Source organism: Miscanthus floridulus, chromosome 15, assembly GCF_019320115.1.
Source record: "Miscanthus floridulus cultivar M001 chromosome 15, ASM1932011v1, whole genome shotgun sequence".
Lineage (NCBI taxonomy): Eukaryota > Viridiplantae > Streptophyta > Magnoliopsida > Poales > Poaceae > Miscanthus > Miscanthus floridulus.
The window spans coordinates 22,826,252-22,850,949 of NC_089594.1; the positions used below are offsets into that span (position 1 = coordinate 22,826,252).

Below are 24,698 nucleotides of genomic sequence, written 5' to 3' on the forward strand. Positions count from 1 at the left end.
ATTCTTGTTTTTATCTGTGAACAAGTGATGTTTAATAGCTTAGGAATAGTTTCAAGTCAAATTTTATGGAATTTTTTCAAAACAATTTGATTTTTTTTAATTTGGTCCAATATTTTCGATATATCTTGCTTATCCTATTTATCCATGACCTTCGATAAATTTTTATTTCCGATAATGAAAACCTTGCCGCTATCTTCGTCTATGGTCAAGCTTCGGCGATTATTGCCTTGGCCTTCTCTCTCGCCGCCGCCCTCGCTGGGCTCCTGGCCTTCTGGCTTTGGCTTGATCATACGTACCATACTGTTGACTTGTTGGGAGAAAGCACCCTGGCAATGCTCCTCCCCTAACCCGCGACCCGCAGCTAACCAGGCTAGCTTGCCTCGTCGCGGGCACCAACCCTCGTCGCGAGGGCTTCCCGTTCATGGTGTTTTTCTCTTGCTGATCAGGTGGCGCGCTCGGAGGTCGGATAAAGCAGGAGAGAGCCCGGCGGAGAGCCGGTGAGATCAGCGGTGGGGGGTGGACCCTCGCCAGGAGTGCGCGAAGGTCGCTGCCTGCCACGGGAGGGAGCCATCTCGGGCCGTTGGTGGTCCCACCACGGCGATGGAGGACCAAAAGATGACAATCAAAGGGGGAAGATTACCGCCATGCTCCCAACTCGGGCGCAGCGTCTAGCCCCCGATGTGAAACCCTGATGTAATTCCACCTCGCTCCCGGGTATGACCTATAAATATCTAGAACGCTCATGTAAGAGGGGAGAGTTTTTTGGATTCTTTTCTGGACAGATTATTTAGCATTTAATCCGCATTATTACATCATCTCATTCCCGACTACCCTCTCACTCTCGGGACCGTCGCCCATTCGTTTCCACGGCACGTCTCGTCTGACTACCTGTGGGAAACCCTCGGTCCCTCCCTCTGCGACCCCGATGGATGTGAGAGACCAAGAGTGACCCCACAGTTGGTGCCATCTGTGGTGGCCCCATCGCATTCACAAATTTCTCAACCAATGGCCACCAGCACCAGAAGGACCGCCAACAACAACATGGATCCTCCACCCCCGCATGGGGGCGAAGCGGTCGCAGGAACCTCCATGGAAGGAACGAGAGGCACCGTCCTGCCCTGGCCTATCGTGTGGCCGTCAGAGGTCACGAACGACCTAGAGGGACCCACTCCTGCCGAGACCGAAGCCAACCCACAACCCAGCCCAGTCATAGTGGAGGAGGTTGAAGATGATGAAGGCGCAGAAGCAAGAGACCTCGAGGCCCTGAACCAAATGCATGAAGAGCTCCAAGAAAAAAAGACGTTGGGTCGAGGCCCACCAAAGGCAGGCACGCCTACAGGTCATAAGGCAAAAGGCAGACGAGGCCAGAGAACAGCTCAGGCAAATGGATGAATACGTGGCCGCCATCCAAGCCGACGCAAAATTACCTACCCTAGCAGTATGACTTACCACCACCGCTCCACCCTAACCCACCACATCCGCTCCACCCCAACCCACCACCTCCGCCACCACCACCTTGTTTTCATCAGCTCTACCCAGAATACATTCCCCCGGCCATACAACAACACTATAGAAACCAACCTCCCCCAATGCCATATGATCCAAAATCCCCATTAACCCAAATACTGCAAACCAAAAGCTGGCCACTTGAATACAAACCACAGAACCTACCAAGGTATGATGGAAGCGTGGACCCTCGCCAATTTGTGATGAGCTACGAGGCCACAGTAGCAACAGCCAGAGGGGATGAGTACACAATGGCGAAGTCCTTCGTAATCATAGCAAGGGACATCGCTCAAAGCTGGTACAGCAACATCCCACTAGGCTCGATAGATTCTTTGGGGAACCTCCGCGAAAAGCTATGCAATAACTTCAAGGGCATCAGCCCCTCAACAAACAACAACACTATAGAAACCAACCTCCCATGATCCAAAATCCCCATTAACCCAAATACTGCAAACCAAAAGCTGGCCACTTGAATACAAACCACAGAACCTACCAAGGTATGATGGAAGCGTGGACCCTCGCCAATTTGTGATGAGCTACGAGGCCACAGTAGCAACAGCCAGAGGGGATGAGTACACAATGGCGAAGTCCTTCGTAATCATAGCAAGGGACATCGCTCAAAGCTGGTACAGCAACATCCCACCAGGCTCGATAGATTCTTTGGGGAACCTCCGCGAAAAGCTATGCAATAACTTCAAGGGCATCAGCCCCTCAACAAACAACCCCATGGAACTATTCTCATGTAGCCCTCCACAACTTCTAGCGAAGGTTCATCCAGCTCAGAGCAAGGACACCAGACTTAACAAATGACTCAGTGATCTTAGAAGCAATCAATGGAGTAAGACCGGGGCCATGTTCCTCGAGGCTCGCAAGAAAGCCACCAAAAACAATAGCAGAGCTACACGAGGTTATGGAAAAGTACATCAGATCAGACATTGTCTTCCGTTCAAAGACTGAAGCTTTGAAACCTCAAATGCGCCCGCCTCTGGTGAAAGGTCCTAATGGTTAGAGGGGGGTGAATAACCTATTAAAATTTCTATAACAACACTAAGCAAACCGGTTAGATAATTATGAGGCAAAGCAAGTGTTGCGCTAGCCTACTAAAAATGCAAGCCACCTACCACAATTCTAGTTTCTATAGTTTCTAACCACATAATGGCTATGTCACTATACTAAGTTAGTGTGCTCTCAAAGGCTAACTAAAGAGCCACACTAACCAAACTAACAAGCTCTCACAACTAGTTGCACTAAAGAGCTTGATAACTAGTTTGCGGTAATGAAAAGAGAGTGAGCAAGATGGTTATACCGCTGAGTCGAGGAGTGAACCAATCAATCACAAGAATAAATACCAATGAAGACCAATCACCTCGGAATCAAATAATGACACAATGATTTTTTACCGAGGTTCACTTGCTTGCTGGCAAGCTAGTCCTCGTTGTGGCGATTCACTCACTTGGAGGTTCACGTGCTAATTGGCATCACACGCCAAACCCTCAATAGGGTGCCACACAACCAACACAAGATGAGGATCATACAAGCCACGAGCAATCCCCTAGAGTATATTTTGGCTTTCCATCGGAGAAAGGTCAAGAACCCCTCACAAGCATCACGATCGGAGCCGGAGACAATCACCAACCTCCGCTCAACGATCCTCGCTGCTCCAAGCCGTCTAGGTGGTGACAACCACCAAGAGTAACAAGCGAATCCCTCAGCAAAACACGAACACCAAGTGCCTCTAGATGCAAACACTCAAGCAATGTACTTGGATTCACTCCCAATCTCACAAAGTTGATGAATCTATGATGGAGATTAGTGGGAGGGCTTTGGCTAAGCTCACAAGGTTGCTATATCAATGCAAATGGCTAAGAGGGTGAGCTTGAGCCGGCCATGGGGCTTAAATAGAAGCCCCCACAAAAAAGAGTCATTGTACCCTTTCACTGGACACTGCTCGAGGCGACCGGATGCTCCGGTCAAGTCGATCGGACGTAGGACCCCAGTGTCCAGTTGCCCGATGCTTGCCACGTGTCATCGGCTTCAAACGCTGATCGCCTGATCTCAACGGTCATCAGTACATTTAAGTAGTGACCAGACACGCTGCTCAAAGTGACTGGATGCACCAACACCAGCGTTCGGTCATTTCCAGTAAGGTACCAGAAGCGAAAAATCACGACCGGACACGTCCGGTCATGCCCGACCGGACTCACCCAGCGTTCGGTCACTCAACGTCTCCTCTGTGCGCTACCACATCAGCGGGACCAGACGCACTCAGCCAGCGTCTGATCAAAGACCGACACCAACGTCTTCACTGCTTCTACTGACCGAACGCGCTGGTCCAGTTGAGGCCAGCGTCCGGTCCACTCTATGAGACCCAGTCTTTTCTTTATAGGGCGCCGGTGGCACCGTTGGACTATCCGCACTCTGTGGGCCGACACTCCACCGGTGAAGTTTAGAACCCTTGCTCAAATGTACCAACCACCAAGTGTATCACCTTATGCACATGTGTTAGCATATTTTCACAAATATTCTCAAGGGTGTTAGCACTCCACTAGATCCTAAATGCATATGCAATAAGTTAGAGCATCTAGTGGCACTTTGACAATCGCATTTCGATACGAGTTTCACCCCTCTTCATAGTACAGCTATCAATCCTAAATGTGATCACACTCGCTAAGTGTCTTGATCACCGAAACAAAATAGCTTCTACCACTTATACCTTTGCCTTGAGCCTTTTGTTTTTCTCTTTCTTCTTTTCAAGTCCAAGCACTTGATCATCACCATGGCATCACCATCATCATGTCATGATCTTCATTTGCTTCACCACTTGGAATATGCTACCTATCTTATGATCACTTGATAAACTAGGTTAGCACTTAGGGTTTCATCAATTCACCAAAACCAAACTAGAGCTTTTATCTAGGACCACCACAGCGCAACCAGTACCCTCGCAATGAGTCAATCAATATGAATATCATAGAGGCCACACCTCTGCAATGCTAAAGACAACAACCAAGTTTAAGATCTCAACAAACCCCCGCCAATAGCCAAAACGACAGCAGAGAACATACCCAAACCAGACCCAACCCAAGAGATCCAGCGAAGCTATACGGCCATTTCTGCGGACTAGGAAAAGGCCACACAATAAAACAATGCGCGTGCTTCGTGAAGGGAAAAGAATATCAAGAGGCACAACAAGCCACAGCTTCAGGCCCACCCAAACCTATTAACTACACAAGGAGACAACCCACCCCTATAACCACCCCATACCAATACACTCCAGTAAACTACAGTATCCCCTCGCAACACCAACACCCACAGTATCAAACCTTCGCAACCTACAACCCATCCTACCACCACTACAACAACTACGACAACCCTCAGTCATCATTCAACTACAACAATCGTCCCAATAACCAACCATACATGGTCACCCATCCCCTCACCCCACCCCAAATGCAAAACCAGCATCCAGCCTTACCACCGCCGCCGCCGCCAGCAAACCAACATCAACAACAAGTAAAACCAGAGCCCACAAGCCAACTCAACCAAACAACAATCAACAACCCAACTAGAACCTTCGGTGTGATACTTGCAATCACTAGAGGATCCAATGAGGATCATGGCAACAAGAGGCAGCGCAAGGAGCACATGAGGCAGGTGCACCACCTCGTTACCGAGGGGCCCCATAAGAACTTGTAGTGGTCCCACACCCTAGTAACCTTCGACAGCACGGATCTCAAACTGAAAGACTACCCTCACACCGACACGATGGTCATCGAGATAAACCGGGCCGGTTGGGTAGTAACAAGGATCCTGGTCGACACTGGAAGCTCCATAGACATCCTATTCGTGTCAACCTTCGACAACATAAAACTCGATAGAAAACTTCTCCAACCAGCTGGACAACCGCTATATGGCTTCGGAGGCAAGCAAGTAAAGGCAATAGGAAAGATAACACTTCTAGTAACCTTCGACGACCAAAACAACAGCAGAACATAGCACATAACCTTCGACATGGTGGACATGTTGTACAACTACAATGCAATCTTTGGCCAAGGGGTTACAAACATCTTCAGCGTAGCCTCCACCTAGGCTATCTCTATATGAAGCTGCCCTCCGCTAAAGGCGTGATTGCCGTATACGATGACCAAGACCTCGCTAGAATAGCAGAAGAAACAGCTACCCCAGGTTAGAAAAATGTACACAACCTCAACAAAGAAAAGCCAAAAGCTAAGGATCCTTCGCACAATGAACCAGAACAGCAAACCCAGGCGAAGCCAGCAAAAGAAACTAAGAAAGCACCACTATTCGATGGCAACAATAACAAGCAAGTCATCATCTCCACTATGTTGGATGATAAAACCGAGGGCAAGTGTGGGGGGTACGACCCCGGATACCCACGACAAACTACATGGGCTGCGTTGCTAGGGGCGGTCCAGCTGAAAGCTCTAGTTTGGTTTTGGTGAATTGATGAAACCCTAAGTGCTAACCTAGTTTATCAAACTGATCATGAGATAGGTAGCACTACTCCAAGTGATGAAGCAATGGCGAAGATCATGATGATGGTGATGACATGGTGATGATCAAATGCTTGAACTTGAAAAGAAGAAAGAGAAAAACAAAAGGCTCAAGGCAAATGTATAAATAGTAGGAGCCATTTTATTTTAGTGATCAAGACACTTAGCGAGTGTGATTACATTTAGGTTAGATAGCCGTACTATTAAGAGGGGTAAAACTCATATTGAAATACAGTTATCAAAGTGCCACTAGATGCTCTAATTCATTGCATATGCATTTAGGATCTAGTGGAGTGCTAACACCCTTGAAAATGTTTGTGAAAATATGCTAACACATGTGCACAAGATGATACACTTGGTGGTTGGCATATTTGAGCAAGGGTTAAGAACTTCACCGATGGAGTGTCCGCCCACAGAGTGCGGACAGTCCAACGGTGCCATCGGCACCCTAAACTCAGGTGAACGTGGTCACTCTAAGTGACCGGACGCTGGTCTCTAAAGGACCGGCGCATTCGGTCAGTAGCAGCAGAAGAAGCGCAGTGTTGGTCATCGACCAGACGCTGGCGCTGAAACGACTGGACGCTGGGTGGCTGCGTCCGGTCACACTGACATGGTCATGTACAGGGGAAACGCCATATGACTGGACGCTGGGTGAGTCCGGTCGAGCATGACCAGACGCGTCTGGTCGTGAAAAATTGTTTCTGGATGCTTACTGGAAATGACCGGACGCTGAGGTCCAGCATCCGGTCACTTTGAGCTACTGTGTTCGGTCGTCACTTGACCGTTGAGATCGAGCGATCAACATTTGAAGAGAGGGGACACGTGGCACACATCATGTGACCGAACGCTGAGGTCCAGCGTTCGGTCACCCGTGTTGTGCCCAGTGAAGGGGTACAATGGCTCTATTTTGTGGGGCCTTCTATTTAAGCCCCATGGCCGGCTCAAGCTCACTCTCTTGGCCATTTGCATTGACATAGCAACCTTGTGAGCTGAGCCAAAGCTCTCTCACTCATCTCCATCATTGATTCATTATCTTTGTGAGATTGGGAGAGAATCCAAGTGCATTGCATGAGTGTTTGCATCTAGAGGCACTTGGTGTTTATGTTTCGCTACGAGATTCACTTGTTACTCTTGGTGGTTGCCGCCACCTAGATGGCTTGGAGTAGCGAGGATCATCGAGTGGAGGTTGGTGTTTGTCTCTGGCTCCGATCGTGGTGATTATGAGGGGTTCTTGACCTTTCCCTGATGGAGAGCCAAAATGTACTCTAGTGGATTGCTCGTGGCTTGTGTGATCCTCATCTTATGTTGATTGTGCGGCACCCTATTGAGGGTTTGGCGTGTGATGCCAATTAGCGTGTGAACCTCCAAGTGAGTGAATCGCCACAACGAGGAGTAGCTTGTCGTCAAGCAAGTGAACATCGGTAAAAAAATCATTGTGTTCATCATTTGATTCCGAGGTGATTGGTCTTCATTGTTATTCATTCTAGTGATTGATTGGCTTCTTCCTTGACACAGCGGTATAACATTCTTGCTCACTCTCTTTACATTATCGCAAACTAATTGTCAAGCTCTTTAGTGTAGCTAGTTGTGAGAGCTTGTTAGTTTGGTTAGTGTGGCTCTTTAGTGAGCTTTTGAGAGCACGCTAACTTAGTGTAGTGTTATAGCTATTGTGTGGATAGAAACTATATAAACTAGAATTGTGGTAAGTGGCTTGCTATTTTAGTAGGCTAGCGCAACACTTGCTTTGCCTCATAATTGTCTAACCGGTTTGTTAAGTGTTTTTATAGATTTTTTAGGCTATTCACCCCCCTCTAGCCATTAGGACCTTTCACCAGCCCACAAGATGAAGACCTATGGTGCACGACACTGCTCGGTGTGTACCGCAAGACATCAAGGACGATATCCTGAAGATGCTACGAACAGGTGCTGAGTCACTTTGGGTAACTCTTTTGTAATCCCACTATGTGAAAAAGGTGTTGAGTCGCTTTGGGTACAGTGACTGCACACCTATTTCAACTCCTTATGACCCAAGTGTGCTATTGAGGAAAATCACATAATAGCATGAGATCAATTGAGATATTCTCAAATTATTGGCTTACTTATGTATTTAGCTAGTGCAACGAGGCCTGACATCTTGTTTTCTATGAGCAAACTTAGCCGGTTTGTTTCAAACCCAAAAGATGATCATTGGTGTGCTCTTGAGAGGGTATTGCGCTATCTAAAAAGGATTGTGAGCTATGGTATTCACTATACCGGATATCCAAGGGTACTAGAGGGTTACTGTGATGCAAATTGAATATCTGATGCTGATGAGATTTACGCCACAAGTGGATATGTGTTCGCACTTGGAGGTGGCGCTGTTTCATGGAAGTCATGCAAGCAGACCGTCCTAATGAGGTCAACAATGAAAGTAGAACTCACAGCATTAGATACCGCCATTGTTGAGGCCGAGTGACTTCATGAACTCCTTATGGATTTACCGGTGGTTGAAAAACCTATATCCGATATTTCCATGAACTATGATAATTATACAGTGATAATAAAATTGAACAGTTCTAGGGATAACATGAAGTCTACAAGACATGTGAAGAGGCGGTTAAAATCTGTCAGAAAACTGAGAAACTTCGAAGTAATAGCACTGGACTATGTCCATACATCTAAGAATCTGGCAGATCAGTTTACAAAGGGACTATCACGCAATGTGATAGATGGTGCATCGAGGGAGATGGGCTTGACACCCACATAAAGTCATTCCATAGTGGTAACCTGTCCTATGTGATCGGAGATCCCATGAAGTAGAATAGCGAAACAAGCTAGTGGTTGACTCTGATGGAGAGACCCCTATAATAAGGTCCAGATCGTTTGAGATGCATGTTTCTCCTATGTTGTAAGGCGGGTTAGTTTATACCTTAATGTGATCCGAGTGGCTTATTTAAGCAGGGATGTTGTCCAACAGAACATCCTAAAAAGAACACATATATATAAGTTCAACTGTTAGTCACAGTCTATGAGATGTGGGTAGTCTCTAGATACTCATGAAAGAACTCGAAGTGTGACTTATATGCTTCAACCAGAGGGATGCTTGTAGTAGCCTAGTACCAGAAAAAAAACTTGGATGAAACTCACTTCACACAAAACTGTCAATTCTAGACATAATCCATTGTTCAATTGTGACTGAGTGTAACATCTGTTCTAGATGGATGTTGAACTTAACGGTCTTCATTTGAAACTCTGGTATATCAAAGAACCGTGGATTGGAGATTATTTAATACGTGTCCTAAAATTTGGTGGGGATTGTTAGATTTAATGTGGGCCAAGCCTAATATTTTATCTAATTAAATCGAATAATTCTAAGGCCCATATTAAATATTGTACGTTATATGATTTAGTCATATACAAGATTTTTTATTGAATGTTGACTTAACTTATAAGTGCGGACCATGTCTGTCTACATTGAGAAGTTAAGAAAAGAATAGGCCACAGGAGCATGCGGTGCATGAATTGGTTTTGTCATTCAAACCAATTGTGGGCAAGAGTTTCTATTCCTAAATGAGGGAGCTACAGAAATTTCTGCTCCTAATGGCATGGCAAGAGTTACGGGAGTTACTACTCCTACTGACGAGAGTTACGGGAGTTTCCACCAATGATGATGGGAGTTTCTTCTATGAGCGTCTCTTCCGTTTCTGACTCTTGATCTCCTGCGGATGGTTGTGCCCGCTCTACTCCTCGGCTACAAGATAAAAGCAAGACAACATTTAATAATAATTTTCTAGGTTAAACTGGTACTAGAATTGCCTAAATTTCTAACCATTAACCCTAATCAGCGCCCTCCGCTGGCCGCAGCCTCGCTGCACGCGTGCAGCTGCTACTAGCCAATCGGCTCCTTTTGCTGCTACATGTAGTCACACGACACGACGCGAAAGGTGAAAGTGTTGTGCCGCTATCCGCCGAAGCTCAACATTGACCATTGGGTTGGCTGAAAGGCGAAAGGTTAGCTTCGGCTTGTCTGCGGCTTAGAGAACTTGTTACTGTACAAACAGCTGCAGCAGCGAGCACAGATGTCGCTCTTCTCCCGATACGGTACCTGTGCATGTCTGCAGAGATGTCGCTAAGGCCATACGACTACTTTCTTACCAACGACGTCGACTAACTACACACTGCACGTTTCGCCAAAGGAAGATTTTGGTACAGGACACTAACATTTTGTGAAATTGCTGTGGGACACTATACTTTTTTTCTTTGCTCTAGGCACACTGGGCGGTGTGCTACAGCAAAGAAATTAGTGTCCCACAGTAAAGAAAAAATATTTCAGTGTTCCACAGCAAATTTCACATAAGTGGAGTATCCCACACCAAATTTTCCCTTCGCCAAATCATCCGCTGTGCCAAGATATTTTTATTTACACTAGCGAGTAGCCTACCGGGAGTCGGCTAGTCGAAGTAGCCAGTCGCCGGCATGTCGGCTGGCGCATTTTGCCACTCTCGCTACCATCAACGTCAAGTCGTGTCGCGTACGAAGAAAAGTCGTGTGGCCTACGAGGAGGATTATCCCGGTATGGCACAGCGCTGATGGAAATTGATGTCTGCCATTCGAATTATTCGAACTAATAAGTCATATCGATACGGATATTCGTATTTATATATTTTTTTCATAACTTTTTCTATCTAATTCCACGTCTGCATTAAAAAAAGTAGGTGAATTATTCGAACTCTATCGATACGGATATTCAAATTCATATTCATATCTATTTTTCATTATTTTTTTTTATCAAATTCCACGTCTGCATTCAAAGAAAAGTGGGGTGGATATCCGATACTATGTATCGGTCAAGAATGTGTACTAGGTGGAAATATCTAAACATTAACTAATTAGGGTTTTCCAGATATCGAAAATTTTCTTATATATATCAAACCTCTACCCAGAGATCGACCACAGATACAATCAGCCTGTTCGCTTGCTCGTATACGATCGTGGATTATAAGCTAGAATAGTATTTTTCTCTCACACTAAACCAGCCAGCAGTAAATAATCCACGATCGTTTACGACGAAACGAACAGGCTGAATATGCTTGATGACCTCTTTCGCTTTGCTGAAAAAACAAGCCGAAACACTGTTCTGATTGATTTGTTATGAGAGAAAAATATTGTTCCGGTTGAAAAAAATAAACAAAAAATGACGGATTATAAGAGAAGCGAACAGGCCCATATATCCAACTATTATCTGGTTAAAAAATTTATTTGTTTTATTAGCAACAAACATACCTTTAAATTTTTTAAAGGAGTCAAGTGCCATGTGTCCATGTGCTTTTTTTTTATTGACACGCTGTGTTTCCTGGCATGTGCACTACCAGCCTAATAGGTATGTTTCCCTTACCTTTATTCTTTCACAGTTTCTCAAAATAAATAAATAAAAGACAACAATATTTCCAACTAGCACGATCGTCACGGCGTTCCTTACCACTCGCTCGCCACTCGTCTTCTCCAGCGGCAACCACCTCCGCTTCCTCCGCCCCGGGGCCCTCGCCCGCCTCTGCGATGCCGCTCAGCCTTGCCCTCATCGCCAGAGCCGGTGCTGGCGTCCTCCTAGAGACCGTGAGGACGTCATGGCCATGCCGTACTTTGTGCTCGCATCCAGGCTCCATGCGCCCCGGAGCTCCTAGCAAAAGAAGCTCACGGCAGCCAAGCCCGTGGTGCTCTTCGCTCCGCCACCTCCCAGCCCGGATCTGCCCATCGAGGCGGTTATCGAGTTCCTCAACACGTCTAACATGGCGACCGCCTCCCATTAGAGTATCGCGCCTAACATGTTTTCAAGTGTTTCAAATATTCCAGAGGTATGTTGCAAGTGTTCCATATGGATATTGCAAAAGTAGATTTGGATGTTACATATGTTGCAAAGTGTTCCAAACGCATGTTGCAAGTGTTTTAGAGGCATGTTGCAAGCATTTGTTCAAAATGTTTTATTTGTTTTAGGTGTATGTTGCAAACGTTTTTAATTTGGATGTTGCATATGTTTCACACATGTTGCAAGAGTACGTTCGAAATATTTTAGTTGTTGCTTTCATGTTGCAAGTTGCAAGTGTTTTATTTGAATATTGCATGTTTCACACCCATGTTATAGTGCACGTTTTAAATGTTTCATCTGCTTCAAACGTATGTTGCATTCAAGTATTTCATGTTGCAAGTGTTTCGTGTGTTTAGAGGTATGTTAAGAGAATCATGAGGGGCACGGCCCGGGCGCGGGGGGAAGGGGCGCGATGAGCTGGGGCTGGTGGATGGGGCGCGCGGCGTGCCTGGGGTCCCGCGGACGGATCGTGCTCCTCATTTCGGCTCCCGTGTCCTGCCCGCGCAGAAAGAGAGGAGGGGTTCAGGGGGAAGGAGCGGCGGGCGCGGGGCAGGGTACGCGTGCGGGGCGGGACGAAGTGGATGGGGATGGACTGCAGCGATACGATGAGAGTGCGGCATGTTTTTTATGGGCCGCTCGGTACCATGCGACGAAATCCTATCATATGACGTCCTAGCACTAATAATTCCCTTTATCTTATTATGTGTACATGTGCTTATATAGGAGTCTAGCATATGACTTCTTGTTTGCACAGGAGAGGTGCGATTATTTCTCCTCCCTCAACGAGCACAGGTAGCAGACGAGCAGCGATGCTGCCGTAGTCTGTAGCCCATGCCACCATACATCTAAGCTAATTGGGCTGGCCCCAGGTTTAGTTAGCTGTTCTATGCTCGCATGCACATTAGCGTCAGTTTTTTTTTTTCAAAAATCCTACTGTTGCAGCCGCGTCTATGTCGGAAAAATATTTTGTGCGACGGTGCCGTACTGAGCTGCTCGTGCGACGCCTCTCACCTAGGTGTATGGCACGCTGGTCCCACTAGATGGTCCCACCAAACTGTCACGCGTTAATTTTTCTTGACCAGACGCGTGTTATCCATCCGGGAGGTGTTGCACGGGGTGCGAAATGCCACGCCGTCGCATAGAATTCTCTTCCACGTCTATGTCAGTATATGTGCGTGTATTTTTTCATTTTAACTTTTTTGTTTGCAGTTCTATACTTTCATGATAATTTTTAAAAAATAGTTTCATGCTCTATTCTATTATTTATTGTCCTATATAGGTACAAGCTTCTCCTAATTTGAACTTCCAACTTTCATGCCAAACAGACCAGGCAAAGCGAGCACCATCATTCTATACCTAATATTAAAGAGGCAAAAAAATTTTGCCATCATACAATTTTCGTCCAGCCCCCAATCACCGGCTCGGTCTCAATGCTCACCTATGTCCGTGTCGATTTGTTTTGTATTTTCACTGTTGCCAACTGAGATTAGGAGTGAGGAAGAGAATAGAAAAAAATACGGGGTTCCAGATAAAAAGATGCCAGAGAGAAAGAAAAGGTGAAAGTGCCTTAATAGTTTTTGAAATATATCAGGGTTCCTGATGCAAAATATCTAGATCCGAGTGAGCTTCTCTTCTTTTTCGACCTGGGCTGTTTGTGCATTAAGTTTTGATTGGTATGGTATGGTTTTGATTAGAAACAAAACTTATTTTTATTAAAATATGGATTAGTTAACTGTACAACTAATTATTTTGTGAAGTGGAATCTTGGTAGATTATTATTTAATGAAAGCTAAACAAATGTATTTATGTAATTCCTGACGAGAACTGTCGTGTGAAAATTTAAGAGAGGTCTCAATCATTAGTGGACAGACCAATCTTTGACACATCGATAAAAAAATTATGAAGGTTGATATGATGCATAAAAAAGCTACAAAGGTCGATATTGAGTCATAGAAACATATGGGTATTATGAAAATTAAAGTTATGATATTTTTATAGTTAAATAATTATGCGCTTTGCAATGGAAGAAAAAATATACAAAGGTGTATTTTAATTTTTTTTGCGAGACCAAGGTGTATTTGAATTTGATATAGGTTAAATAAGACATTGTTATTTATTGTCGGCATTAACTTATACGGCCTGTTCGCTGGTTGGTTTCTGGGCTGGTTTGGGCTGGCTGATGCTGATTTTATGTGAGAGAAAAACACTGTTGATTGACTGGTTTGGGCTGGTTGAAACCAACAAGCGAACAGGACGATATTATGAATGTTACGGTCGTCATAAAATAAATTATAAAAGGATAAAGCATAAATATATATGTACCATTCATGTTATCATTTTGAAGCAATGCTGGATAGTTTTTTCTCCTATTGCAACCGTATGGCCATATTTGCTAGTACCACTAAAGCACTCAATGACTGATATAATATTTCCATTATTAATTCACTTCTGTAAGCATAATCTAGTTTGAACTCAGACTTATGGAGTGGTTCATCGATTACAACACGTGTCATATAAAGATGTTGCTTTTACTCAATATAAAAAAACCGTGACCAATATTGTCCGCATTCGTCTCGTCCTGTATTCGACATATGTTTATCCGTATTTGTGACCAAAATAATTCGAATTTGTATCTGTATCCAAGGGCTATACGTGTCCAAATCTGAATAAAAAAAATATGAAAACAAAAATGATATCAACAATATCCATCCGTATCCAATACGATTACATCCCTACGACTATTAACTATATTAACTTTAGTATTACTAATTATGTCACATTAAAACTACTTAAAAGTAATTACTATTACTAATGACATATACATGTAAATTAATTAGTTTTTTAATAAAACTAAATTCATTTATTTTTAATACAACTAATTATATAATTTTAATATTAATAATTATGTACCCATTGGACATATTTAAAAGTAATGCCAAATGATATTAACTTATTAATAATGATAAATAGATATAAAATTGATTATTTTTAAATATAATTAATTTCATTAGTGTTAATACACAAAAATATATTAATTAATTAATATGCCAATGATATATAACATTGTTTTTCAGTAGCTGCCATTCAACGTTTAAAAGTTGAAACTTAAAGTTCTGCTGCAGTAATTAAAATTAAGATTTCTTTTTTTGCCATTACATACACAACGAACGCTATTATTCATACGCACATATCGTAGTATATATTTTGGTCTCAATTGTATAACCCCTTTTTTTCTAAAACTATTAGTAACACAGATCTACTTATAGACAACTAAATTGAAGGGGAGAATTATCTATTTGGCACCGAAATAAATCAGTGTTTTGTATTTGGCACTCGAAAATTTGAACTTTCCTATTTGGCATTAAGTTCTAATTTTCTTTCTTAAATGGCACTGCCGTCCATTTTCATTGATCAGCTGTTACTTGACTGGTTTGACCGTGTCAGTTTTTTCTCCTTATATCCAATGTACCCCTCTGTTAACAGTCCCCGAATCCCAGATCCCGTGACCTTCTTGGACTGAGATTCAGTGACTTCGCTCAGTAAAGTTACAACGTAACCTTCTCTCCATCTGAGCCCTCCAAATCAGATCCAAAGGCTGTACTTTCTCTCGGCTCTTGGGACAATCTGTCAGTCACTCGTCGCTCTTCCCTCCAGCTCTAGTAGTCTGGTGGCAGGTGGAGGAGCAGCACCACGTAAGGTTGGGGAATGGGGAGTCAGGCTCCAACGACGGCGCCGGCGGCGGCCATGTGCAGAAGTTGAAGCTCAACTACTGGTTGTTCACAACTTCACGTTCAACGGGAGCGGGATCGCCGGCTGCGACCCGTGAGGGAGCTCGGCGCGGGAGGCCTGCAGTGGCGCGACGCCACGCGATGCGAGATGTCGGCGGCAGTTTGGCATTGCAGGCCAGCAGTGGGTCGGCGTGAGGCACCGGATGCGCTGGTGGCCTGTGGCAGCGCGGCACGATGCGAGATGCCTGCGGCGTCACGGTGTGGCAGTCACCAGCTGGAAGAGCGATACTGGACCATGCGCCCGAGTTGTCACTGCGGCAGCCGCGCCAGCAGGGCTAGAGACCGACCTCCTGCTCTTCCAGCTGCTCAACGTCGTAATGTACCGAACCAGGTCCTCCGTGGTCGTCTGGGCCTCCTCCCTGCAGGTCTGCGACATGCGCGGCCGGCGTGGCGAGCTCACGTCACGTGGCCAACGCTGCGTGTGTGCACGACCACCGCGTGGGGCGGCGTGGGCACAGGGCATGGCGAGCGGGCGTCCATGGCATGCTACGAGCGCGCAAGGCCGCCGCGGAGGTCTGCACGGCGAGCGGCTACCATCGCGGACACGGCGTACGGCGGCCGTCGCGGACATGGGACGCGGCGAGCGTGCCGCCATCGCGGTGGGCGGCGTGGCGAACGCGCACTGCCGGTGTGGCGAGTTGGCGGCCAGCGCTGTGTGCGTGCGTGCACGGCCAGCGTGGCAAGCGACCGGTCGGCGTGGGCACAGGGCGCGGCGAGCGAGCGGCTGTCGCGGGCATGGGATGCGGCGAGCGTTCGCGGCTGTTGCGAAGGTCGGTATGGCGAGTGGGGCGGCCAGCGCGGTGACGAAGGGTCTCCTTCGGAGCGGAGCGGTGCCTCAACGTGGCACTTCCGGGCCCTCCGGGGAGGCGCAGATGGCAGCGAGGTGCAGGAGAACTGCGGTGTGGCAAGCTGCGATGCCGTGCTCTGCTCCTACAACGTTCTCGCGTTGTTATACATCCTTCGCTGGTGCGGAGGCGAGGCCGAGGAGGCAAGGCGGCGCGGATGGGAAGGAGAACCACCATTGGTACAAGCAGAGGAAGGGGAGGACGAGTGGGGCCTACACGTCAGTGACTAGGACGAGGGAAGTAGTTGAGGGCAATATCGTCCATACGAAAATACTCGAATTTCTCTATTTGGCACCGTAGGTTTCTGCTGCGAACAAGGGTATTTATGTCATTTTGTCAATCACTTAGACACCGTTATTGTCCTAAATGGACAGTAGTATCATTTACGAAAGCAAATTTCAACTAGGCGCCAGATAAAAAAGTTCAAATTTTTTAGTGCCAAATACGAAACACTGATATGTTCCGATGCCAAATAAATAATTCTCCCAAATTGAAGAGGTATTCCAATGCAAATCCGAATCTGAGCTAATTCGTTTTGTATTCGTAACCAAGGACATTCGGATCCGTATTCATATTCGACAAAAAAAAAATGGTAAATAGCGACACGGGTATCCGATCTGTTTCCACACCTGCCACCAGCGGGCAGGGTTCAGTCATTCAGATGGTGCAATTAGGTGAATTTTACTTTGGCATACGTCCAGTATGGCAAAATAGAAAGGCTGCACACGACTAGCCAGAGTAGGATATCCAGATGACATTCTAATTTCCCGAAAGCACTTCATTTTCCGCTTCTGAATCCGAGCCAAATCCCTGGGATAACCGTCCATGCACGCAGGCAGGAATACGGCAGACCTGACGCTGCCAGTCAGAGTCTGCAATGAACATCTCACCGTCTGCGGAAACCACGCATTGCATCCAGTTGCCGCTGCCTCAGGTTGCCATACTTCCTTCTACGTCGTCCAGTACCGGCAGCAGCCTGAAAGACACAGTTGCAAAAGCTTTTTAACTCAACAAACACATAAAAGGGCGTACTCAGTGCAGAGAGCTCCTGCTCTGTGCGGGGTCTGGGGAAGGGTGTCAGTGGCAAGCCTTACCCTCGCATGTGCAATGCGAGGAGACCGCGACTCGAACCTGGGACCTTCCGGTCACAGGCGTGCCCCAAATCATTGGTAGGGTCTGGACTAGAGATGCCTTTTACCTGCTCCTCAGCTTTCATTGATTCCATGAGCTCGTCCATATCTGGCGACTCTTTTCCTTGTATAGCGCCCATCATTTTCTGCATTTTTGCACGCATTTGGAAGAGTTGTGCAACCAATTGGCTCACCTTATAGTGGAGGAACAGTTAATCAGATCTCTTGGTGATTACTTTGGTTTATATACTAGAACATATAGGAAAAGATCATGCATGATAAGAACTGAACCTGCTGTTCGGTTTTTCCAGAGTCCTTGGCCACTCGTTTCCTTCTCTCGCGTGATTCAGCAAGTAACTCTGGCCTTTCCCTTTCCTCTGCACAAGCCCCGATAAACAACTGAGCATACATATAGGAATGATGGGGTTATTGCCATCAAGCAACTCAGGATTAGTTATCGACTGAGACACTGTTTAGTCAGTGGCCTTAGATTTCAGCCTCCAAGTTAAATATGTTATGTATGTTTAGTTAAAAAAAAATCAATTCCTTCAGCAATGCATGAATTCATCCCTCTTGTCAGAGTTCAGACTCATCATAAAAGAAATTTGTCAAATATATTTGTAGAATTTTAAAGGGAAAATAGATATTTTTGGAAGTGGAACAATCTCAAACCTGAGGCAACTTAAGGCCTCTCTTGCGACTGTGAGAATAGTAGGACACCAACCAAACAGACGATAGCAAGTGGAAGCTAATCTATATAGTCACACTATTACATGTTTGTAATGCTGGTCAAGCAGGCTCAGACAAGCTATTGACTTCGTGGCAAATCATTGGGCTTAAAAATCAAATACTAAATAAGTTTCACATACCAGCTCCAAATATGTGTTACAAGACTTAAAACAGTATATAAGAAACACTGGATAGTAAGAGTTCAGGAGGAATATGCAAAAAAGATATTTTTAGGATGTCTCTTAAATGTGGAATACATACCGAGAGTCATTACATTGATCATTGACTCCATAAACTTGAGATTCTTCTCAGCTTCACGGATTTGTGCAGGGGTAACCTATTTAAACATGGCAAGATTTGTCTTAAATCTTAATAATGTGAATTTTATAGCCTTGAATATGATCATTAATTGCTTTCATAAGACAATTCCAAAGTAAGGTATTAAATTAGGTCCAGAAGTTCATATTTATACCTTGTTCATGCCCGGAATCATGCCAATTAAACGACTGAATGAACCCATTTGTGCAATCATTTGTGTTTGCTTCAGAAAGTCGTTAAAGTTAAATTTTGCACTCAAGATCTTCTTCTGTAATTCCTCAGCATCTTCTTGACACATCTACTCGTACAAACAGGTAATGCCATAGAATATCAAATTATAGTCTAATAAAAGACAAGACAAAAGGAACATTTCACAAGAAGTGACTTACCACTTCTTGTGCTTTTTCAACAAATGAAAGTACATCTCCCATTCCCAGGATACGCTGTGCCATACGATCTGGGTAGAAAGGCTCAAGATCTTCAATACGCTCTCCTTGTCCTACAAATTTAATTGGCTTTCCAGACACCTGCAAATTTTGTCAATTTTTCATATTTATCAGAATGTGTACTAAGGAAGGAAGAACACCTGCTGATGATGTAAGACTCACAGTTTGACAAAATTTAGCATGGCTACATCCAAACATTTTTCTAGACATATCGAAAGTTTAGCATGGGCCGTGCATGTCAGACTCACAGTTTGACAAAATATGGCATGGCTACATCCAAATATTTTTCCTGACCATGTCCAAATTTTGAAAAGGCTATGAACGAACATATTTTTTTCCACATTTTTCCATTGACCATTTTTGGCTATGACCAAAGTTTGGCTTGGCCACTCTATGTCATAAACCAAACAGGCCTATAGCCATGATGCATTTTTCTATTAAGTGATCCTACAAATGTGTGGTGCTACCATGAATTAGTAGTTTACTTGTGGAGAAACATGAATCAATAGTATTTTCTGAAGCTAATTCATGAAACAAAACGACAGAAAACAAGAAACCTCTTTAACACTCAATGCTGCTCCACCTCTTGAGTCACCATCCAGTTTTGTCAGTATAGCACCAGTTATACCAATCTCATCATTGAAGGAGCTGACCAACCCTGACCATATCATTAAAAAAAGGATAAGTGTGCACTCAGAATTTTAGATTTATATCATAGAATGGCATGTCCTGCTACTTATAGTGGGCACCTTATGCTTCCACTCCTATGAAAAGAACACAAGAAATCATGGAGAACACTAATAATGTTGATCAAAGGTTACTATATATACATGAGATACGAAAAATGTGGGAACTCCAAATCTAGATGGGGAAATACAAGAAATTTATACACAAGCTATGAAACAGTCAAGTTTCAACCTGTGAAACATGGGCAGAGCATTAGGTAAGCTACAAATATTAAGTATAAAACGATGATGAAATAGAGCCCTAAACCCAACTTTAGAATAAACAAGATGCAGCTGTATACCTGCAGCTTCTTGGCCAGTCATGGCATCAACCACAAGAAGAACTTCTGTAGGATTCACTGCTTTTTTTACTTCTTTCAACTCATTCATCATTGCTTTATCTACCTAGTGATACAAAAGATTAATCAGATGACATCAATGGTACTGATCAAATTTACTGCAAAAAGTATGAAGGACAGCTAGCTGCCAATACTCCACCACCAACAACAACAACAACAACAAAGCCTTTAAGTCCCAAACAAGTTGGGGTAGGCTAGAGTTGAAACCCAACAGAAGCAATCAAGGTTCAGACACGTGAATAGCTGTCTTCCAAACACTCCTATCTAAGGCTAAGTCTTTGGGTATATTCCATCCTTTCAAGTCTCCTTTTATTGCCTCTACCCAAGTCAACTTCGGTCTTCCTCTGCCTCTCTTCACGTTACTATCCTGACTTAGGATTCCACTACGCACCGGTGCATCTGGAGGTCTCCGTTGCACATGTCCAAACCATCTCAACCGGTGTTGGACAAGCTTTTCTTCAATTGGCGCTACCCCTAATCTCTCACGTATATCATCATTCCGAACTCGATCCCTTCTTGTATGACCGCAAATCCAACGCAACATACGCATTTCCGCAACACTTAGCTGTTGAATATGTCGTCTTTTCGTAGGCCAACATTCTGCACCATACAACATAGCAGGTCTAATCGCCGTCCTATAAAACTTGCCTTTTAGCTTCTGTGGTACCCTTTTGTCACATAGGACACCAGACGCTTGTCGCCACTTCATCCACCCTGCTTTGATTCTATGGCTAACATCTTCATCAATATCTCCGTCCCTCTGTAGCATTGATCCTAAATATCGAAAGGTATCCTTCCTAGGCACTACTTGACCTTCCAAACTAACATCTTCCTCCTCCCGAGTAGTAGTGCCGAAGTCACATCTCATATACTCAGTTTTAGTTCTACTAAGTCTAAAAAAATTAAAAATGAAAAGTCTAAAACTGCATTGACATGCATCAGTTTAGCAAAAAGGAAAGTAGTAGATTGAAATTATGTTATGAAGCTAGGCTCTGACCTATGCCTCTGCTTTTGTTTTTCTGTTCTTGGTTTTTAATAAATTTCAGTAGGGGAGCAAGCCCTTCCTGTTCTCTCTCAAAAAAAATTATGCTATGAAAGAGTTTTATGTTGTGAAACACACTTATTTTCAGTTTTCACAGAAGCTCATGATAGATTATCTGTTGATTTACTTTAAAATACTATAATGGCCTTCACTTTTGAGTTGAAATATTATTTTAAGATTCAAAGAAGTATAGAACAATAACAAAATATCTCTTTGGCTGAATAGCATTTTGAGTTGAAATATTATTTTAAGATTCAAAGAAGCCATAGCATTTCTATTTGGCTGAATAGTCTGTTCTATAGTTCTGCTGCGCTTCTTGATGCTTCTGCTTTGTTTTCTTATCTTTTTTTTATGTATTTATATAATACCACAGTAGGGTATTCCCCTACTGCGTTTCTCTCAAAAAAGAATATCAACATCTCATTCAAAGTAAACATTTCAGACCATTTTTCATGTTGTTACCAACTTAATTCCTTACAAGAAAACAAATAGTGCAATTTGACCACATATCTAAAGTACAACCTAACATTTTCAAAGTTCAGCATGATTATGACCTGGATCCAAGATTTCACATAGTTGCACTTTATCATTTATACTCACAGCTGAAACAAATCAGTGGAACAAATATTGAAGCAACATGTGTATGACCTGCAGTCTTCCAGCCGTGTCCACTATAATTACGTCAGCCTTATTGACTTTTGCCTCCTTCAAACCGTTTTTGGCTATTTGTGAAGGTTTTGCTTCAGTTCCTTCTGAGTAAACTGGTACACCAACCTATCAACATTCAAACGTTTTCTACTGAAGAGTAAGTTATAGCAGAACATTCAAGCAAGTGTGTATTCTAAAAGAGACGGAATATGCATCAATGGCAAGTTCTACAGCTTTTACCTTTTTACCCAGAATAGTGAGTTGATCAATAGCAGCAGGCCTGTAAACATCTGCAGCAACTAGCATACAACTCTTGCCCTGTAATCTGAGACTGGTCTATAAGTACGAAAAGTCTATGGATGAATTAGAAAATGTTTAAATAGTTAAAGTACAGGCTTAAGGAAAGCACCATTTTTTTTAGATAGAAGGCAAGCTTCGCACAAACAGTAGTTTTTCCAACACCTTGCAGACCTGCCAACAAGATAATAGTTGGCCCAGATTTTGCAAACACCAAATCTGATACCTCTCCGCCCATCAGTTGTACGAGTTCATCATTCACAACCTGCATCATTGAGATAACTTAGTCTTCAGTGTTTCAAGCATATGAAATAGCTTTAAGTCAACATTAACTATTAAGCACCAAATTTCTTTGATAAGGTTGCTTCTGTGCACAATATATCATATCCATTAATTTATCTGCCTCTCCCAGAAAGGAAAATGACAGTTTTTTTTGGTAACCATGCAATTAAAAGATGGCTAAGAAGCCCAAGTCAAACAAAGGAATTGCATGTACAATACTAGAATGGTACTTCACGACAATATGGGTATACCTTCACCAACTGCTGGTCAGGTCGCACACCTCGGATTACATCGGTGCCTACGGCCTTTTCACTTACAGACTCAATGAATCTTCTTACTACTGGCAAACTTACCTGCAAAATAGGTTCCACCTAAGATTATGGGGGGGGGGGGGGGGGGGGGGGGGGGGGGGGGGGGGGGGGGGGGGGGGGGGGGGGGGGGGGTGGGGGGGGTTATAATACAAACAAAAAAATCATGCAGAAGTACGAATCAGACATACATCTGCCTCCAAAAGTGCTCTTCTGATATCCCGCATTGGTTCAGCTATGTTTTCCTTTGTCAATACATCTTGAACCACAAAAAACATATTGCTTAATGAAAAACTGAGCTGGGTTATAGAGGATGCAGACATAAATGAAAAATGCAATGTAAGAGCAAATCAACTGAAAATCTCATAGTAGAATCAAACACAAGTTGTCCATGAATAACTTTGGTACACTCAACGGTTTCCTCTTTTGTTGCCAAAAAAAAAAAAGACGATTTTGATATCTGCCCAAATTAATAAGACTGGATAGGCCATACATCTTGAATCAGTGATCAGTGAGGGAGGCCTTGTAAATGAAACTACAGGCAACAGTGCCATGAACTATTTCCGAAAAGTTTGGCCAATGGTTGCCGAGTAGTTTGTATATATATAACAAAAAACCGATGCCGAGAGACATGTAGCGCATCATGTTTATGGATCGAACAAGCATTTGAAAAAAAATAGCCAATAGAGAATATCACAAATTCACACAATTATTGCATTATATTGTATACCTGTTACGATACATCGCAAATTGAAAGACATTAGTAAACATAATTTGGTACACGACATATTTACTCGTACTAAAATTCCGAGCTGTATCTACTTTTTTGTGAATTAGGGGCAAAAAAAAAAAATTAGGCTGGAGCATCAGATGTGACAAGAGTTATATCTATGGAAGCAACAACAACGCTCACCGACTCCCCTCAGCTTGTTCCAGGCGGACTCGAGGCCGGTGGTGAGCTGGCCGAACATCTCCGCTCGAACAACCAGCCCGCCCGCCCTCCCACGCCGCCTCCATCCCTGATGTCACACAGAGCAAACATGCTAAATCTATTCTAAGCCCAGAACGCCAAACTCTCGTCGAGGGAACGGAAGAAACGAAAGGCCGAGCGGCGAAGGGTACTGAAGCGGGACCTGGAAGGGTGACGGGTGGGAGCGAAGCGCTGGGCTCCGGGCAGAGCGCAGGTGGAGCGAGGTGGTAGCGGAGAAGCGGCGGAGGCGGATGGATGCAGTGACCGCCTTCTCCGGCGAGCGGCGTGCAGTGGCGAGCGACGAGGAGAGCGCGAGCGCTGTGGTGGCCTCCATTGTGGGGGTTGGGCAGGAGACGAGACGGGAGTGTGTTCTGCGGAGGAGAGGGAAGCGACGAGGCGGATAAGAGCAGTTGGAAACTGATTCCCCTTCAGTTGGGCCTGTCGGGCTTCGTGGGCTCGTAATGCCTTCTGGTCTAACGCGATGCCAATTAGAACTTCATCTTTTTTTTGTTTCTTTTTTTTTTTTGAGAAAGACACTCGAGAGTGTCTCAAACTCAAATAGAACTTCAATTTGAATCTCCCGCCCTACTGCGTGGCTCTTTATTTGCGTGGAAATACTCGGACGCGGGTGTAAGTCCGCTCGCGTCGGTTGGAACGCGGCTTCCACTTTGCCTCGCTCGTCTCTATCTATGCTCTGTCATCTCCAGGTCACTCTCGTGTCCGCTGCCAGCAGTAGAGCCTCGCACCGCCACCATTGCTTCCTTTCTCCACCCAAGCCGACCATGCCGTCTCTTCCCTTAGTTCGTGTAGTGCCTCCTCAGCCTCTTCCCTAACCCAGCATCTGTCGGGATGCGTCGCCGCCGCTGCCCCTGCCGATGGCAGCTGAGTGCAGGTGCCGGAGTGCCTCATGTTGTCTCTAGCCAAGCCAAGGGGCACCCACGAGCGCAGC

At 44.6% G+C, this 24,698-nt stretch overlaps 1 protein-coding gene across 1 annotated transcript; it reads right to left on the minus strand.

Annotated features, from left to right (window-relative positions):
• Window positions 1-16,986: 16,986 nt before the first annotated feature.
• On the minus strand, window positions 16,987-24,116 carry LOC136507937 (signal recognition particle subunit SRP54, chloroplastic-like). The gene is made up of 15 exons (XM_066502529.1): window positions 23,913-24,116; window positions 23,693-23,798; window positions 22,971-23,038; window positions 22,723-22,824; window positions 22,302-22,454; window positions 22,133-22,210; window positions 21,893-22,018; window positions 20,146-20,248; window positions 19,676-19,776; window positions 19,062-19,199; window positions 18,827-18,970; window positions 18,616-18,691; window positions 17,917-18,002; window positions 17,694-17,819; window positions 16,987-17,471 (listed from the first exon to the last, which is right to left on the minus strand). Exons 1-15 carry the CDS (start codon window positions 24,081-24,083, stop codon window positions 17,382-17,384), a joined length of 1,668 nt encoding a protein of 555 aa, XP_066358626.1. The 5' UTR covers window positions 24,084-24,116; the 3' UTR covers window positions 16,987-17,381.
• Between the last annotated feature and the right edge of the window lie 582 nt (window positions 24,117-24,698).